This window comes from Melozone crissalis, unplaced genomic scaffold, assembly GCF_028551555.1.
Source record: "Melozone crissalis strain CALT ecotype California unplaced genomic scaffold, PUWL_Pcris_2 ptg000086l_1, whole genome shotgun sequence".
Classification (NCBI taxonomy): Eukaryota; Metazoa; Chordata; class Aves; order Passeriformes; family Passerellidae; genus Melozone; species Melozone crissalis.
In genome coordinates, this window is record NW_026535863.1 from 549,130 (window position 1) to 567,152 (window position 18,023).

Below are 18,023 nucleotides of genomic sequence, written 5' to 3' on the forward strand. Positions count from 1 at the left end.
GGGAGCAGCTGTGCAGATACAGACCCTGGACTGAGCTTTGCTGCTTATCAGATATCAGCCTCTCAGTCCTGCTGCACACCACATCTGGTCCCAACCAGGAGGAACAGTACTTGTCCATGTAGAGTGTTCAGTGAAGCTCCTGAAGGAGAGGGAGTTCTGCCATCTCGGTTTGGACTTGGTGGTCTTTGAGCTCTTGGTGGGTCCCTTCCAGCTCAGAATATCCAGTGGTTCTGTGACCCCACATGACCCTGGTGTAGCTGCCCAGAAGGAGTTTCTTGCCACTCTGTAAATCACCACTAAGGACATCTGCCCCGACCTTGGATCGCTGTTGGAGACTCTTCATGTTGACTTCAAACACATTTGGGACAGCTTCTGCCTCACAGTTCCCCTTTCCACCACTGCTGAACTGTTGATGCCACAGGTAAGTTTTGAAGTTAAGTTGGTGTATTAGAGATAAAGGGCAAGGAAAATGTGCTGTCCCTGTGCACCTGGGGCTGCCATGTCAGCAGAGCCTGGGCTGTGTCGTGGTTGTGTTGCAGGAGAGGCAGGACAGGCTCGGGGCTGGAGCTGTGTCTGAGGGCTGCAGGGGCTCTGTCCCCAAGGAAGCTGCTCCAGAGCAGTGGGGGACAACAATCTGCCTTTTGCTGTGGGGTTAAACACCACTGAACTCAGGGACAGGTGGTGAGCTCAGGCAGTAAAACGTGGTCAGGCTGCACTTTGTGGTTGTCTTGGAGGGTGGTGGCTGCTTACTCAGAGCCTGGTTCTGGCTGTGCTTCAGGCTGTTTCCTGCTAATTGCCTGAAAACTCTCTCATCATGATGCCATGGCCATGTGCCTGGGGATTGCTGTTGATGCAGGGTCTGGAGGGTGGGAGCAGAGTTGGTTCCTGGCTCAGGCTGATGGCAGGAGCATGGAGCAGGCTGGTGTCTGTGTGAGGCTGTGCCCTTACCTGTGGGGAGCTGCTTGGGCTGAGGGGCTGGGAACAGCAGGCCAGGCCCTGCTCTGGCTCCTGTGCAGAGCTACAGAACAGCTGCTAGGCTGTGTGTTCCTGCCATCTGGCACAGCAGGAATACCTTCTCATCAGGCATATGGCACATCCGGGGGTCCAAGGTGCTTGGCAGCTCCAGAATTCCCTGGCTGACCCCGGGTGGTGCAGCACAGGCTGTGACAGCAGCAAGCAGGTGGATGGGATGTTTCCTGCTACCGACAGACTTGCTGGATTCAAATATGGATATTTAGATACAGATGCCCCTAAGCCAGAGGTGCCTCTTCCAGGCCAGGCTTTTGGTAGGCAGAGATGTATAAAATGTACAAGAACAATTCTCAGTCTTTCCCTCTACAAAGCTCCTGGTGATCTGGTGCTGGAGCTGTGCTGATCAGCAGTGCTGGCAGGGATTGGGAACCTGTTCTGATCCATGTTGGGAGGATGGGGAGTGGCAGGGGTGCTGTGGAGGGGGGAATCTGCCTCTGTGTAGAGCTGCAGTTACAGGTGTTCCCTTTGGTCCTTACCCAGAGCATCAGACCTTGAACCCTGGGCTGAGGTTTGCTCAGTGAGGAAGTGACACCAAAGCTCAGCCCCGAGCAGGGGATTTCCACCCTGGCCCCTGAGCCCAGCCTCTCTTGAAGCTTCATTGCCAGAAAAGTCCTCTTCAGTGTCCTCCAGGATGGGATGCAGTGAGTCCATGGGCAGGAGTGGCTGTGGTTTGGTGTCACCCATTTCTGTAGGACACAGCTCAGAGGGGTCCTCAATGATCTGGAAATGGAGCCTCAGATCAGCATCATGGTGGCTCTCCCTGTGCTCTTCCTGCTGTGTGAGGCCCCGTTCTACCTTTGCTTTGTCCTGCTCCTGAATAATGGAAGGGCTGTAAACAGATCCTGCCTGGCTCTCTGGTTTCCTAGGGGAGACAGGAAGACTTGGCCACCACGCTCACTCTGCTCCTGTCCTTGTCAGGATCCGGTGTCCAACAGGAGCTGAGCTCAGTAAGGCAAGGCCTGGGGGCTTGGGGAAGGGGGCTAGGCCCTGCTGTGGTTCCCTTGTGCCTCACCCATCCCAGTCCCTCCGCTCTGGCCTCAACTGGGAGAACTGCTCCTCCCTGGCCCTTTGAACCTGGGTGTGCCTGTGCAGCCACGGGGCCTGCTCAGAGCAGCTTTTGCACCTGGGGCTTCTCTTTCTTCTTCAGCTTATTCTAAAGCAAGCAAAAATGTGCCTTTTAGCCTCATTTCAGCCACCTCCCTGTTTCCCCCGGTCAAATATTTTGGTGAGCAGAGCATGTTTGGGTTGGGGCCAGAGGGAGGTTTGAGAGCAGCCTTTGGTGCCAGGCTTTGGTTGGTTCCTGAGCACTAGGGCTATGCTGTGGCCCTCAAAGGGTGGCAGATGGAGGGACCCTTTTTCAGCATCCAAAAACCATTTGGGACTTGCTCTGTAGCACAAAGGGGGGACTGGATGAACTGGCCAAGGCTGGGCTTGTGGCACTTGCTTTGAGGGCAAGAGGAGCCAGGATGTTTGCCTGGGCACCAGGAGCTGTGTCCTAGTTCCTTTCCTGCTCCAGGCCTGCTCGTGGATGTCCCTGGGGAGGGTCAAATCCTGCCCTAGCACTGCACCCTGAAGCAGCCTGTGAGGACCAATGGGGAATTTGGTGTCTCTCCTGCTCCCCTTGGCAGTGCTGGCTGTTCTATTGGCAGGGCTCTGCACCCCCAGAGCTGTGCTGGGTGTCACAGCCCTCCCCCTCTTCCTTTCTGTGGGGGCAGGAAGGACCAGATTTCCTTCCTGTGCAGGGGTGGGGGTCAGGGGCAGCTGGTGAGAAAAGCCCTCCCCCTCCTGCAGCTGCTGCAAGCCCCACAGTCCTTCCCACCCTGGGCCACTGAGCAGCAAAGCTCTGCTGGGCTGCACCGTCCCAGCTGCCTTGGCCTTCCTGGAGTCCTCCAGCCCCTGCCCAGGTGGGAATCCCAGACTGCCTTTGCTCCAGAGCAGCTGGGGTGTCCCCACTGAGCCCCTGGGACCCCACTGGGACAGAGCCACTGCCACCCCACCACAGGAATGTAAGGATTTAAACCCAAACAATGTAGGAAAAGCGAAAGCCAGCGGATCTGGGAGCCTGGGGACGTCTGTTCTGCCTTCCCAGCACCATCACCTGCTTCCTGCTCTACCTTCTCTCTCTCACAGAGGAATTCCAGGCTCCATGTGCTCCCACGGGAGCAGCTGGGGCTGGAAGTTGTCATGAGGGATTTGTAGAAGATGGAGCTTGGCAAGAGATGTGAGGTCTCTCTGAAGGTAGGACAGCTCCAGGCCAGGAAGGAGAGAAGGGAAATGGGATCCACACTTTGTGTGAATAAATAGGGGGAAGGGAAGGGAAGGGAAGGGAAGGGAAGGGAAGGGAAGGGAAGGGAAGGGAAGGGAAGGGAAGGGAAGGGAAGGGAAGGGAAGGGAAGGGAAGGGAAGGGAAGGGAAGGGAAGGGAAGGGAAGGGAAGGGAAGGGAAGGGAAGGGAAGGGAAGGGAAGGGAAGGGAAGGAGTTTCCTCTCCATGGGGCTGCTGTGGGAAGGAGCTGATCTGGTTGGGAGCTGGGGACAAGTGATGCCATTGATGATTTGTGGATGCTCCAGAACCATGTTCCTGCTCTGAGTCTGGAGGAGGGAAGCAGTGGGAGAAAAGGCTCAGAGGGTGGAGGAATTGGGAACAAACCGGGTGCTGGAAGGGCCCTGTGTGGCCCACATTGGTTCCCTGGGACGAAGGGGCTTCAGTAGGGGCTTCATTCCCAGCCCAGCTGCGATGCCCAGTGCTCCAGTGGGAAGCTGTGGTGTCCTGGGGCTACATCCCGAGTGGGATCCAGATTCTGCCCTGCCCCAGGGTGCCAGGCATGCAGTTCTGGCTCTGCAGCCCCAGAGGTTTTTGCCACCTCAGCACAAGAGCTGGAAAAGAAATGGGCAAAAAGCTGTGCCAGCTCCGTGTCACCATCTCCGTGTCACCAGCTCCTGGCTCGGTGAAGTGTCAGGTTCGTGCCAGAGCTTGGGACGCTGCGGCTTGGCAAGAGCCCCCAGCGGGGGTTGCTGCTGCCCGGGGGACTGGAGCTGCCTGCGAGGATGGAGTCGGTGGGGCACAGCTGATGCCATCCTGGGCTGCCGGTCGGCGAGGCTGTCGCAGGTGCCACGGCGGGCTGGGGACCCCTGGCCCGTCCCACGCGGGTCCCCGCCGCCCTGGCCGGTTCTGCGAAGCTCCTGGGACCGAGGGCGCCGGCGGACGCTCCTCCTCTGCGGGAGGCCGGCAAGGAGTCGGGGTGGGGCTTTGCCGAGCGAGAATCCTGAGTCCGGCCAGCGCGGGGAAGTTGCCAGGAACGAGCGCCCCGGAGAGGCGAGGCTGCCGCCCACCCGTGAGTGTCTGCCCTCGGCGGGTGCGTGCCGAGCGGGGCTGGCCAGGAGCCATCTCCTGCTGCCGTGGGAGCGGGTGTGAGGGCAGGGGCTGGGCTGGGGGCTCCCCAGCTGTCAGCCCTGGGGACAGGATCGGTGTAAGTGTCCCTCCCTGCAAGGACCTCCCAGTGCTGTGGGACACCTGAGCTGACCGAAAGCTTTGGCCTCCGGAGCCGTGTGCTGCTAGAACAGGGCATTTCCCCTCCTTTGTCCCCGTGGGACAACCCCTGGAGCAGAGAACTCAGGTACAGTGGGGCCAGGCCCCGGCCTGACTCCCACAGCCCCAATGGCCACAGTTTGCCCATGGGGGACGTTGTGCTGCCACAATTTGCAGTGTCCCCTACCCATTTCTGATGCTGGGTTCCATCCCAGCCCTTTCCACCCCGGGGACCCTCAGGGCGGGGCACTGAGCTGTGCTGCAGGAGAGCTGGTGTTTACCCTGCTGGGTGACACAGCCTTCGTCTGTGCCTCAGTTTCCCCCAGCATGGAAAGGCACTCCTGGCAGTGGGAAGGGAGCCCTGGCCGTTCCCTTCTCCTTGTGCAACCAGCCCTGCCCTCCCCAGTGCCGGCGGAAGCAGCTGGAGCTGCCTGCACACCGGGAGCTTCCTCGGAGCCCCGCGGGACTGAGGCTGGGAATGGACTGTTCCTTCCCCCTGCCCTGCTCTGAGGCTGGGGAGGAGTTTGGCTCCAAGCGTGTGGGCTCTCAGCTCCTCCTGGCCAGTGTCCCCACAGCAGGGTGGCTTTTGGAGACATCTGCAATGGGGTGCTGGGCTGTGGGGAAGGTGCATGACGTGCTTGGAGCAGAATGGGGGGACAGGGATACTCTCTGCAGGCACTTTGAGCTGGAGCAGGAGGATGCCACACCCCTGGTTGTGCCCACTTACCTGGGCTGCTTTGTTCCTCCATGGAGGCAGGAATCCAAAGTCCAATTAGGGGGCTAATTATGGGGCTGCACTCGTTACCTTCTGTTCTGTTCTGTGCCGGTGACCCCTGTTCCCCATGGGCTGCCTGCTCCTTGGGTGAAGCTGCTGCCTGTGAGAGCTGGGGGTGCTCAGCAGCATCTTGTTTGCCATGCAGGATGGGCCGTTGGCAGCCAGACGTTCCCCAGCAGCCAGAAAAACCTTTGGCCACCCAGAGTAGCCAAACGCCCAGCCTGGCATGTGGCCAGGCCTCGCCCTTCCCAGCTTACCCTGTCGCCCTGGTTGTAGATCCCAGAGGTCCAGGCCTGGAAATCTACACCCAGGGTGGCACCAGGCTGTGATGTCCCTGTGGCTCTGACAAATCCCTAATTCTGTTCCCCCCTGAGCTGGTGAGGTCCCCCATGTCTCCAGAGCTGTAAGGGATGGAGAGGCCACACTCTCTGCTGGGACCTGGACAGAGAGATTATGCAGCTGGAGGAGCCGGTTGTCTCTGCTGCGGGCGAGCCCTGCCCTGCTGGACTCTGGCTCCGTGTTTATCTCCGATTGAGCAGCCGTGTCCCTGGGCGGGGTCAGCGCTCCAAGGGCGCCGTGCCTGCCGATCGGATCGGGGCACCTGCTCGGCACCAGCCTCTTGGGGAGCTCACAACCCCCACAAAGGGCTCCTGGGCGCAAAAATTAGGGTTCTCCTTAAAATAAGCCCAGCGCACGCTTCAGGGCAGCGGCCCCAGAGGTGCTGTGCTCCGGTCTGTGGGGCCTGCGGGTGGGCTCAGAGCACAGCGGTGCTTGGGGCAGGAAAGTGTTCAGGGCACCGTCCTAGGAAGCCCAGCCTTGGTTTGGGAAGGCTTAGGAGGGCCTTTCCTCCACGTTTGCATTCAAAGCTGCTTTGACCAAGCCAAGTCACTGTAAACAGCTTGGATGGGGCTCAGGATGTCTGCCCCATCAGGCTGGGCACTTGCCCAGGCTCAGCTGCTTCTCTTCCAGGGCAGCACTGTCATATTTATAATGGAAAAAACCCAGGAAAACACAGGAACCTTTTAGCCTCCTGCCACACCTCTGCTACGATGTACATCATCTGAAGTTCACTGCAACTTGCTTGACACTGTCTCCTCAGGGACGCTTTTCTTGTCCTGCCAAGCAGGGGATGGGACTGGGACAGGGTGAGCTGGTGCCTGCCTGGAGGAAGGTGGGGAGCTGCTTCCTCCTCACAGTGCTGGAAGAGCAGCCTGGGCCCATTTGAGACCTGAGTGTTTCCCAGGGCTTAGTGACAAATCCTGGGGTGTTGGTGACTGTTCCTGGGGTGTCCCCATGACCTGAAAGTTTTTTCTGAGGCTCTGTCACCTGCATTTCTTCTGCTTCCAGCTCCAGGGTGCTGCTTGGGGTGTCTCAGGGCAGCCGAGGTGTCCTGGGGCTGGTTTGGGGGATTTTGTACCTGGCTGATTTTGTCCTGGTCAGGTTGGGGTTTCCCTGTCCCTGCCTGCCCAAAGGGGACAGTGCCCAAGTGTCCCCTGATGCCCCATGGCTGCTGACCCACCTGTGTGTGCTCGGGCAGGGGGTCGGTCCCAGGTGCTGTCCCACTGTCCCATCCAGGGGGTGCTGGCTTTCCCCAGGCTGTGCCCTGACGTGTCCCCTCTCCCCAGGCCTCAGCCAGCAGGGGCCATGCGATGCTCCCTGAAACGCTCCGTCACGGTTCTGCTCGCTGTCTCCTTCCTCCTCCTCCTCCTCCTCCATGGGAGCAGCCGGCAGGAACAGGATCCCCTGGAGGTAAGTCCCCAACCAGAGACATCCCACTGGAGAGGCTAGTGGAGCATCCTCTATCCCTCCCTGCCCCACATGAACCCCAGCCTCAGCTCTGCTCTCTTCCCTGCCCCCTGTCACCCCAACACCCCCCCACCTTCTCCTCTCCCTCGGGTTGCCCTGGGCAGATGGACCCCCCTGAATCCAGGAGTTGGGAGCACAGGACAGGGGCTCCCCTTCACTTCTGGGTCCCCCTCTTGTCATCCCCCCTTGCTGCATGGTGCTCTGGGGTGTGACCTGTTGCCTGTGGCTCCCATGCAGGTGCAGCTCAGGGGCCTGGCTCCCCACACGATCCTGCAGCTGCTGCAGCCGGGGGAAGCCCAGCACATCCTCAGGGACACAGCTGAGCTCTCTGCACTCCACAACATCTCCTACCAGCTCCTCGCTGGCTCCCCGGCTCCCCAAAAAAGTGAGTGGTCCTGGACCCTGAGGGTGTGCACATCTGGGTGTGCACAGCTGCACGTCCCAGCACAGACCTGCCCCCTGAGTGCTGCTGGGGCAGGGAGGGGCTGGGTCCTGCCTTTTTGGGTGGGGACCTGCCCACAACCTCCACAGCCTTCACTGCTCACTCTGGGGATGGAGGAATTGGGGAAGCTCCACGTGCTCCACGCAGGTCCAAGTTTCTGCACCTTGGGACTGGGTGACTGCAGGTGTTTTGGGCTTCCCAGACCTCTCTTTGTTGCTGAGATCCCATGTCCCCGGGGTTGAGGTTCCAGTGGAGATGGTGAGCTGGACCACTGGGACAACCCCACAGTGTGGGAGGAGTGGGCCAAGCTCTTAGCCAGGTGCACAAGAAGCAATTCCCATGCAAACCCTGTGGGAAGGAGCCCAGGCAACCTGTGAGGCTGTGCAGGAACCAGCACAGGAATGGTGCTGTCCCAACCATCAGCAAGAGAGCTGAATCACTGCTGGGCCATGAGGAGGACACAAGGTGCCTGATCCCAGTGTGGGTGCATGTCCATGAGGTGTGGAGTGGGGAACGCTTCCAAGATGTGCAGCCATACCAATAAGCCATTTCTGCCCTATAGACTCTCTCTCTGCACTGTTACTGGCCTAGATTTGGCTTTTTTTAAGGTGTTTTTCAGGAATATTTCTTCAGTGGAGCCCCTGCCTCCTCAGCCTGGCTCTTGCTGCCATTTGGGCCAATTTTGGGCCTCTCCTGAGATGCTGAAGGCTTCAGCTTCAGGAAGGAGACAACAGCCTTAGACATGGTGTTACAAACAGCACTGACCCTGCAGGCTGGCCATGGGAAGAGATTTTTGGAGCCCTTTCATTACATCTTGAAGGGAAGAACATCACTGTGGTGATCCCAGATCAGCCCTCTGCCTGTTCATGCCTTTCCTTTGCCTTGCAGAATTCCTGGCGGTGGGAATGGCATCCGTGCAGAGGCCACGTGGTTTCTACCTCCTGGCCACACTGCAGTCCCTGTTCAACCAGTCCACGGAGGAGGAGCTGCAGGAGATGGTGGTGGTGGTGCACCTGGCTGACCCCGATCCTGCCTGGAATGCGCGTGTTGCTGCCACCATCGCCCAGAAGTTTGCTCGCCACATCCTCCTGGGCCGCCTCCTGCTCATCCACGCTCCCCCTGAGTTCTACCCCACCCTGGAGGGCCTGAAGAGGAACTTCAACGACGCAGAGGAGCGGGTGAAGTTCCGCTCCAAGCAGAATGTGGACTATGCCTTCCTGCTCGCCTTCGCCGCCAACCTCTCCTCCTACTACCTGATGATCGAGGACGACGTGTGGAGCGCCAGGTCCTTCCTGACGTCCATCCGCAGGGCAGTGGCTTCCCAGGAGGGCTCCAACTGGGCCACCCTCGAATTCTCCAAGCTGGGCTACATTGGAAAGCTCTACCGCTCCAGTGACCTTCCTCGCCTGGCTCACTTCCTCCTCCTCTTCTACCAGGAAATGCCCTGTGACTGGCTGCTGGTCCACTTCCGCCAGCTGCTCACCCAGAAGGACGTGATCCGCTTCAAGCCATCCCTCTTCCAGCACATGGGCCTCTACTCCTCCTTCCAGGGCACTGTCAACCGGCTGAAGGACGAGGATTTCCAGGCCGATGCCTTGGACCTCCCGGACAACCCGCCGGCATCCCTGTACACCAGCATGTCCGTCTTTGAGAACTACGAGCCCCTCAAGGCCTACAGCTTGGCACAGGGGTACTTTTGGGGCAAAGACCCAGCAGCTGGCAGTACTTTTACCATCGTGTTCCAGCAGCCAGCCCGAGTCCACCGTGTCCGGGTGCGCACGGGCTCCGTGGAGCGCCCGGGCGATTTCCTGCACGCAGGGCTGCTGGAGCTGGGCCAGCGCCGCGACCGCAGCCGCGACTGCTCCTCCTACGTCCCTGTGGGCTCCTTCAAGAAGGGGACCCTGGAGCAGCAGGGCCTGGAGAGTGTCCTGCCTGGGCCCGTGGAGTGCGTGAGGATCCGGGTGACCCAGGACCAGAGCGAGTGGCTCATCATCCAGAGCATCGACATCTGGACCACAGCAGGCAATTGAGCACAACACCTGTGGCAGGATGTCAAAGCAGCTGGATTTGGTTCCTTTATTTTTCACACTGCCTTTTTGGATAAGAAATTAAGTTATTGGCTCTCACTGCTCCGCGTGTGGAGAGATGGGAACCACTGCTGTGGGCTGCAGATGGGTCTAGGAGCAGGGCCCATCAGAATGTACCTGCTGGGGGATGCCCCAATGAGACAAGGAGGGGGCACAGGAAGGGGAAGGTGCTTGGGAATTCAGGGCTGAGCAGTAGAAAACCTTTCCTCCCGGGGAGGATGATGTACAGGACAAAGCTGATCAGCTAATTAACAAACCAAATAATTCATCAGGCAGTGGTTTGGTTTTTTTGGAGCCTCTCCACACCTTACCTGCTATAAGTTTTCTAACTGTTTCCAAAACTCTCAATTTCTAATTCCCTTCTCTCTGATCCCATTTCCTAGCTGCTCCTGGAGGGGTCAGGGGAAAGTCTGGGGCTGCTGCTCACCAAACTCTTCACCCTGCAGGCTCAGCAAGCTCCCACTGGTGCCCGGCCATTTCCCGGTGTCGATCGGGGGCGACGGCCACCAGATGGACCCATCGGCCCGGCCGCGGGCAGCGCCTCCCACCAGCGCTCCTTGTTCCCGCCCTCCAAGGGAAAAAAACAAATTCCCAGGCACCTCACTTCGTGTTTTTGCTTGGTTCACACGGAGCAAGAAGGACAGACAAGATGGGGCATCCAGGAAGGCGAGGAATGCACAGAATTGAGCACCAGGGAACAAAGATAAGCCAAGGAAAATGTGACCTTGGTATAATGTGAAGCTCTGGGTCCTTTTTAGCCCAGTGAGGTGCTAAAGGGTAAGTGGGGTACACAAAGGATCCCAAAAGCTGCTGTTTGGGTTTGTCTGGCTGGGTCAGCTTGGAGGGCTGGATGCTCCACTGGCAGCTGTGGGCCCCAGCATGCCGGGCAGTGACTGGCACCTCTTCCAGTTAGGCTTTTAGTAACAATTTCTCAGCTTCCTGCAAAGGAAGAATTCCAGTCTGCTCAGCATTCCCATGGGATAGCCCAGAGAACTCACTAACCTGTGCCAAGCAGGACCCTGCTCTGCCCATGTTCCAAGCCTGGCTCTCCTGGAGCAGGGCAGTCACTGCCAGCAGGGAGCAGTGCCACTCCTGCAGCACCATAACCACAGCTCTGGTCTGAGGTGGCATCAGCTCACCTGCTGGGCACTGGCAGGCAGATGGAGCCCCAGACCTGGCATGATGGGGTTTTTCCCCTGAAAAAAAGCCACTCAGGTAGTAGATCTTTGCATTTAATATGGAGGTGCTACACCATAAACTTCAAATATTCTCAGTGGGATCAATACACATGGCAGAACCACTGCAGCTTCCTCCACACAGCCCAAGTCCTGTCAGAGCTCTTGGAGTGTTCTGAGTGGCACAAATGTCCGCTTCCCAGGGCCCTGAAAGGTGTTTCCAGTGCTCCAGAAGAGCCTTTGCCCCAGTTCTCTTGGACACAAATGCTGCTGCCCACTGTGGGAGAACACCAAGGGTCACCAGTGTGGGTACAAATCAAGAAGTTTCACCCCAGGAAGTTTTTATCTATGGGTAAAGCGCAAAAAGATAGAAATGTAAATCAGCTTTTTACCTGTTGGACTCTTACTGATGTAGGTACTAACAGGTTTTGTGATATTCACATGCCCAGAGGCAAGCTGCAGTCTCAATTATGCTGGTGTAAACCTGGACAGACTCCAGAGGCATGGAAATCTCTCCATTTACATCAGGATAAGCAGAAGCAGCAGTGTGCACTGGCAGAAACCCCCTTCCCTTTGTTCCTGTACTGTTCCTGTGTGGCTCAGCACCACAATGCCCAAGGACCATCAGTGCATACTGGAGGAGGAGGCGGTTGCTGCATCCTGGAGAAACATCACATAATTTATCCCACATCAAAATTCTCCCACCATTTTTATCCCAGGAGGACTCAGCCAGCTCCCAGCGCTCTGCTCCCAGCCCCTGTCCCTGTGGGGTGGGCTGATGGAGTCCCATGGCAGCAGAGCCCAGGGGCCCCGTGGCTGGGCAGGGGAAGGGCAGGGGACACCACCAGGGAAGCCTTGGGGCTGCTGCTCCCTCTGGAGCCGGTGGATCAGGGAGGGCTGGAGGTTCCATTCCGACGCCGGGCTGTCCTGGTGCGGCAGGGCCTAGCTCAGCATCTTGTGCCGGTCGAACACCGTCTTCCTCTGCTCCTGCACCTGCCGCTTCCAGCGCTGCTGCGCCCCCTCCACCCGCTCCAGCACCGTGTTGGCCCTGGCGCCAGGCAGGCCGGGCACTGCGGCCAGGGAGTGAGTGTCCTGCAAGGAAAGGAACAGGGCTGGACACCAGGCAGTGCCCAGCCAGCACAGGGCGAGGCAGCTGACCTGGGGAGAGACTGCACCTCAAAGAGCAGTGCAAGGTTTGGGTTGTTCTGGTGAAAAACCTCCTTTTCAGAGCTCCTCAACACCAGCTCCCAAGTCCTTGCCCTTGGGGATCACCCACAACTCCAGACAGAAGTTCCCAGCAGAGGAACTGCACAAAGTGTAGAGCTCTGCTGGAAACCCACTCTTGGAGTCTGCAAGGAGCCACAGTGCTGAGGTGAACCACATCCCCCCACTGAAACCAGGCTGACAATGGATGGAGATCCATCGTGGCACAGGAACAAGGCCTATCCCAGAGGACTTGGTCCAGCATACTGCAGTGAGATAAACCTCACTTAACACCAGGCATTTACCATGTGCACCTGGATCTGGATCTGAATTACTGCTGCAGAGCAGGGTGCAAACCCATGACTTTGGGATACAAATTCATATCCTCCTGCAGGACGTCCTTTTTCAGCAGAGGGAGGCAATGGATGGACTGTGGACACTGGAGCACCTGCTCCTCACATCCGAGTATGACAGAATTGGGCCGAATAGTTTGTACTCACAACAAAGTACAAACAGGACAATCCAACCCAGTGCTGCAACTGCATGAATTTTATGCAGCAAGAAAATTTTCCTCCCCCAAAACTGGTGTGTGACAAAGAGAGAAAGAGGGAGAGAGTGGCTCTTTCTTTGCTACTGGGATTTGGCCAAATCATTTTGCCCAGGGTTTGTACAACAGTGTCCTAAAAGATGGGGTTTGAATGAAATTGTGCTCTGGGCGAACCGCAACAGAGGAGCACAAGGAACAACAGCCTGGATACAACCCAGGGCCCAGCCCCAGAGCAGGATCAAACAGCACCTCGTAGGCCAGTGTTTTAAGTGTCTAGAAGATGTTTTAGCCAACACTTCAGTTTGTCCTTCCCTGGAAGCTCAGCACCACAAAACTCCACCTGGGACACTGCACAAACAGGATCTGTTTGACTTTTTTTCCCCCCTCTAGATGGACAAACCAAATTCAGGCCAGCTGCTACAAAGTCCCCTCTGCCTCTGAGGGCAGGGCTTGCCTTGGGGTTGTTACACAGAACTCTGAATATTCCTGGTGCTTCTGCATGACGTGCAGAGATCTAAATGTTCACCTGTGTAAGTGCCCCCAAAGCAGCAGTGCTGGTCCCTCAGTGGATCAGAGGAGACAAGCAAGAGGTGGCTGTTTCCCTGTCCCCTTGCCTGCACCCCCTGCCCCCTCACCTCGCTGTCCTCCTCATTGTGCAGGGGCTGGGTGTAGGGGTCTGGCTTGCGGATCAGGGGGTCCACGAGCACCAGGAAGGCCATGTAGAGCAGCAGGGCCCCCACCACAGACAGGTAGATGATGATGATCACCTGCAGTTGAGGACAGCGCAGGGGGAAAGGATAAGCAGTGGAGATAGGAAGCACCACAGAGGTCAGGAAGATCCTTTGCAGCTGCCTTTGATGTGCGATCTCTTGTTTTCATTTTGCTCACAAAAGTCTCTTGCTCTTGCAGGAGGCCGAGGTTGTGCCATCACTGCGCAAACTGTGCTGACACTCACTGTGCCAACTGAGGGCATGTTCTGCACACAGGGGACAGGATGGGGCCCTGGTCAGAAATGCCTGGCACTCTTGTCACACATCCCCAGCAAGGAGACTGGGCTCCCACACAGCTCCTCACTACCAGGAATATCCATCTCAGGGAATCACAAAAATCACAGAAGTCACAGAATCCCTGATTCACTGAGTGAGGTTGGAGAAGATGTCTGAGATCATGGAGTCCAACCTGTGACCAATCCCCACCTTATCACTTTGCCTGGAGCATTCAGTGCCACATCCAGTGGTTCCTTGAACACCTCCAGGGACAGTGACTCCCTGGGCAGCCCCTTCCAGCTTTCTTCCAACACCCTTTTTGTGAAGAAATTCTTCCTAATGTCCAACCTAAACCTCCTCTGATGCAACTTAAGACTATGTCTTCTTGTTGTGTCACTTGCTGCCTGGGAGAAGAGGCCAAGCCCCACCTGGCTACAGCCTTCTTTCAGAGAGTTGCAGAGTGGGCCCCTGGCACTGCCACCATGTACTCGCTGTGACAGTTTCCTTTCTGAAAGAAAACTTTCTGGGCTCTTCTCCAGAAACCTTCCAGTGTGGCAGGGCAAGGGGCAGGGCACAGGCAGTGAGTGCAGTCACCCTGGGCTGGTGTGGCACAGGAGGGGGCAGGATGGGCAGGGCCTGAGCTCAGGTACCTTGATGGTGGTGGTGCTGCGCTCCTCGTACTTGCACTCGCAGAGCAGGCAGTAGGCCTCCACGTCATTGCCAGGCACTGGCATGGGCTCCACCACATGCAGACAGTTGCTGCAGCACAAACAAACCACAATCAGCAGCAGCACAAGGTGAAACCAGTGCTCTGTGCAAGGACACTGGGGTCACTTTGTCTGTGTCCCAGCTTTCCGGTCAGGCTGATAACACTGATCTGGTGTTAAGAGCTCCCCTCACAGCCTAGCTGCCCAAAGTCCCTGGGAAGGGTTGTCCCAGCACCTTTGGCAGGGATCTGGTCCAGGTGGAAAGGATTGGAGGGCACACCCTACATCTGCCAAGAGCAACCCTACATTTGCCAAGAACGGTGGGTTAACGTATCATCCCAGATTCCTCAATTTCTGTTCAAAAAAAATGCCCCTGGCCTGGGTTGAACATCACCCACCAAAGACACTTTGCAAACATACAGGCAGGGAATCCCTTCCTCAGCATCAGCTGGGAACTGCAGAGCCTGGCTGGCACAGACCAACCCTGAGGCTGCTCACTCACTCACCAGTCCTTCTGGGACACATTCTTGTTGTAGATGTGCCCGCTGATGTTGCGGTACGGGGGGCAGATGCACTTGCAGCGAATGTCCTCAGAGCTCTGCAGGACACAGGAGCCATGTGAAGGAGGGGACACAGCTCTGTCCCCTCACACCCCACCTCTGCTGTGCCCCACACAAGATGTCACCCACCTTGCTGGCCTGTGCTGGGGGACACAGGACACAGCCCAGCAGCAGCAGCAGCAGCACGGGGCTCACGGAGTTCCGGGAGCTCGGGGTGAACATCCTGGGAGCCTGAGGGAACAAAATTCACATCCAGGACAGAGCATCTCAGCTGAGTGCAGCCACAACAAGGTAGTCAAGAGATTTTTTTTGGCCCACTTGCCTCTGTTTTGCCCAGGAAGAAGAAATTTGTTCCTGAATTGCAGCTGATGCCAGCCAGAAACAACACAGATCCCAACAATGCTCCTGTCAGAAGAGCTTCCACCCTGTACAACCCCACACCTAAACTACACCAGCCCTGCAAAAGTATTGCTGATTTCCTTACAACTGGATTTGCAGAAAACCTCCTGTTCATCTCTTATTGCCCTGGAGCCCAGCTACAGATATTTTGGTGCTGACAGTTTTGCTCATTAAGAGATGCAGAACTAGGAGCAAGAGTGACCTAAAGCAGTACATTGGGGCCCCCCTGCTGCACTGTCATGAGTGGTAAATCATTCATCTTCTGACACTCAAAAGTCTTGCTGCTGAAGGGAATTATGTATTTTCCTGTCATGAGCTATGGGAAAGAGGTGGAATATTCCTAAGTATTCCAAATCAATTCCTAAACCTCCTTTATCTCAAGATACCTGTTCAGTAAATCCTGATTTTAAAATTACTTCAAGCTGGTAGCTTGGTGAATTCATTAACACATTCTGCTACATATCACAGAATGGTTTGGGCTGGAAGGGACCCTAAAGATTATCTCCTTCCAACTCCCATGTGTTTGGATAAAGTTGTTGCAGAGATGTGTGCTTCCATAAATCCATAATATGAATTTATTCCCTGTGCCACAAAAGGCAAGTTTGCCTTGGTGAGGCTGGCGTTCACCCTCAGAGAGAAAAGGTGGAGCAGGTGTTGGGGGACCTTGGGACAGCAAGGAAGAGCTGTTTCAGCAGAGGAAGGGGAAGGGAATTTACACCTCCATTAATCAGCTCCCAGGTAATCCCACAGCTTACTCCAGGTACTTGTACTCCATCACCTGACCTGATTCTATTGGGATTTAAATCACTGTGATATTCTGTTCCCTTTGCTTTATCTTATGTCAACACCTTAAATTCACATAATGGATTATAAACAAGAAGTTCCTTTCTTCTTTATCTAGACAAAACACCAGCAACTTCTAACAAGCTGCCAGACCTCCAAAATGCATTCCAGTTCTATCACCTCATCCACGATTTATTAAGGTTTTGCACCACAGCTTCAAAAATCTCCTCAAACAATGATCCTTTCCAGGGAGATATCAGGGGTTCAGATCTTCATCACAGATCTGGAGAACAGGACTGATCTGAGCTGCCCAGTGCACGTTCCCCATTTTAAGTGGGTCTGGACTTTTGTCTGAAATTTTAACACAACAATGGGGCATGTACCATTGCTGGACATGCAATGCCCAACTATCAGCTGAGTTTAGAATATCTGAACAACTCAGAAATGTCACTTTTAAAAATAGGAGGAGAAAACACGTGATCTATGATACCATAAACAAAAACTTAGAACCTGGGCAGAATTCACGCACCACGAACTGCAGAACACCCTCAACCACACAAAGGATATTCAAGGCATATTTATCACCAATATATTTGACAGCAAAGGGATACATGCCTTACAGCTATTTTTTCCAGACCATCAGCCCGGGCCACAGCAGCCATGCAGCCAAAACCAGCTGCATCAGGACCAAAATCTGCCAGAGCAGGAAGCACAGCAGAGGGTGCATGGTTGAGGTGAAGTTCTCGGGGGTTGTGTGGCAGCTCCCAGGATGAGCCCCCACAAAAGGCTTTCCAGAGCGTGGCTGCACACAACCACCCCCTCTTCTCCCTGGGATTGCCCAGGAATCACCTCATCTTTAACCTCCCCGTCCCTGCAAGTGTCCACGGCCAGGCTGCAGGGGCTTGGAGCAGCCTGGTCTCGTGGAATTAGTCCTTGCCCACAGCAGGGGTTGGGACTGGATGAGCTTTGTGGTCCCTTCCCACCCAAACCATTCTGGGATGATTCTGTGAACATCACATGGAGCACTTCTAAGACTCCAACCCGCTTCCCTCCCTGGACCTGTGCTCGAACCATCCCCGACCCGGACCCAGGGCAGGGCCGGACCCCTCAATTCCCGCCGAGGGCCCGGATGCCCCCTCATCCCTCCAGGGGCTTCCACCGCCCGGTCCCACCCGGGATGCCTCCGGCAGTGCGGGCCACCGCCGCCCCGCGAGCCCCGGGTCTTGTACAGCCCCGCACAGTCCCGCCCCGGGTGCGGGGAGCGGAGCAGGGCCAGGGCCCGACGCCCTCAGCCCCGGGCATGGTCATACCCAGCCCACATCTGTCCCTTACCTGGCCCTGGCTCCGGCCCGAGCGCGGCCCCGCCCTGCAGGCCCCGGCCAGGCCCTCCCTGCGTGTCCATTTGGCCAAGGAGCGTGACGCGCGGTGACGGACAGCTCCGCTGGCCAATCGGAGGGCAGCAGTCCGGCCGCTGCTGAGCGCGGCCCGCGGCGCCGAGGGGACGCGGTGCCGGCGCCGGCCGTTGCTGTGGCCGTTGCGTTGCCGTTGCCGGCAGGGCCTTCGGCGGACGTGGCCCGGGCAGCTCCCGCCTGGCTTCCCGGGGCAGCACCCGCGGGGCTGCGCCGCGTCGTCCTGGGGCTGAGACGCGGGATAGCCCCGCTCCTTCTCAGCCCCTTCTCACTTCACATCCCCGTTCTCCCCTTACAGCCCCTTCTCCCGTCACACCCCCAGCTCTCCCGTCACGGTCCCACTCCCGTTAATGCCCCTCTCTTCCCTCACAGACCCCGCTCTCCCCTCACAGACACCCCCCCACACACACCCCGCTCTCCCCTCACGGCGCCGCTCTCCCCTCATTGCCCCTCTTCTCTCGCAGTCTGTGTTTCCCCCTCACACCCCACTCTCCCGTCATTGCTCTGCTCTCCCCTCACACCGACGGCGGTCCGGTGTCTATCAGAGGGAAAAGCCCGGGCCGCAGTGCTGCCCTTGCTTCTGGT

The 18,023-nt window shown here is 57.1% G+C and overlaps 2 protein-coding genes across 3 annotated transcripts; one reads left to right on the forward strand and one right to left on the reverse strand.

Annotated features, from left to right (window-relative positions):
- The first annotated feature begins 338 nt into the window (after positions 1-338).
- On the forward strand, positions 339-10,771 carry LOC128946728 (alpha-1,6-mannosyl-glycoprotein 4-beta-N-acetylglucosaminyltransferase-like). 2 transcript variants are annotated; one of them, XM_054290668.1, is made up of 4 exons: positions 339-421; positions 6,960-7,083; positions 7,378-7,525; positions 8,471-10,771. In XM_054290668.1, exons 2-4 carry the CDS (start codon positions 6,979-6,981, stop codon positions 9,610-9,612), a joined length of 1,395 nt encoding a protein of 464 aa, XP_054146643.1. In that variant the 5' UTR covers positions 339-421; positions 6,960-6,978; the 3' UTR covers positions 9,613-10,771. The 2 variants fall into 2 exon arrangements, with proteins under 2 accessions (XP_054146643.1, XP_054146642.1); XM_054290667.1 differs by lacking the exon at positions 339-421 and adding an exon at positions 3,186-3,270.
- A 117-nt stretch (positions 10,772-10,888) lies between these two features.
- TMEM9 (transmembrane protein 9) lies at positions 10,889-17,436 on the reverse strand. The gene is made up of 6 exons (XM_054290677.1): positions 17,362-17,436; positions 14,977-15,078; positions 14,794-14,885; positions 14,231-14,339; positions 13,230-13,361; positions 10,889-11,936 (listed from the first exon to the last, which is right to left on the reverse strand). The coding sequence occupies exons 2-6, from the start codon at positions 15,067-15,069 to the stop codon at positions 11,787-11,789; spliced, it is 576 nt and encodes a 191-aa protein (XP_054146652.1). The 5' UTR covers positions 15,070-15,078; positions 17,362-17,436; the 3' UTR covers positions 10,889-11,786.
- Between the last annotated feature and the right edge of the window lie 587 nt (positions 17,437-18,023).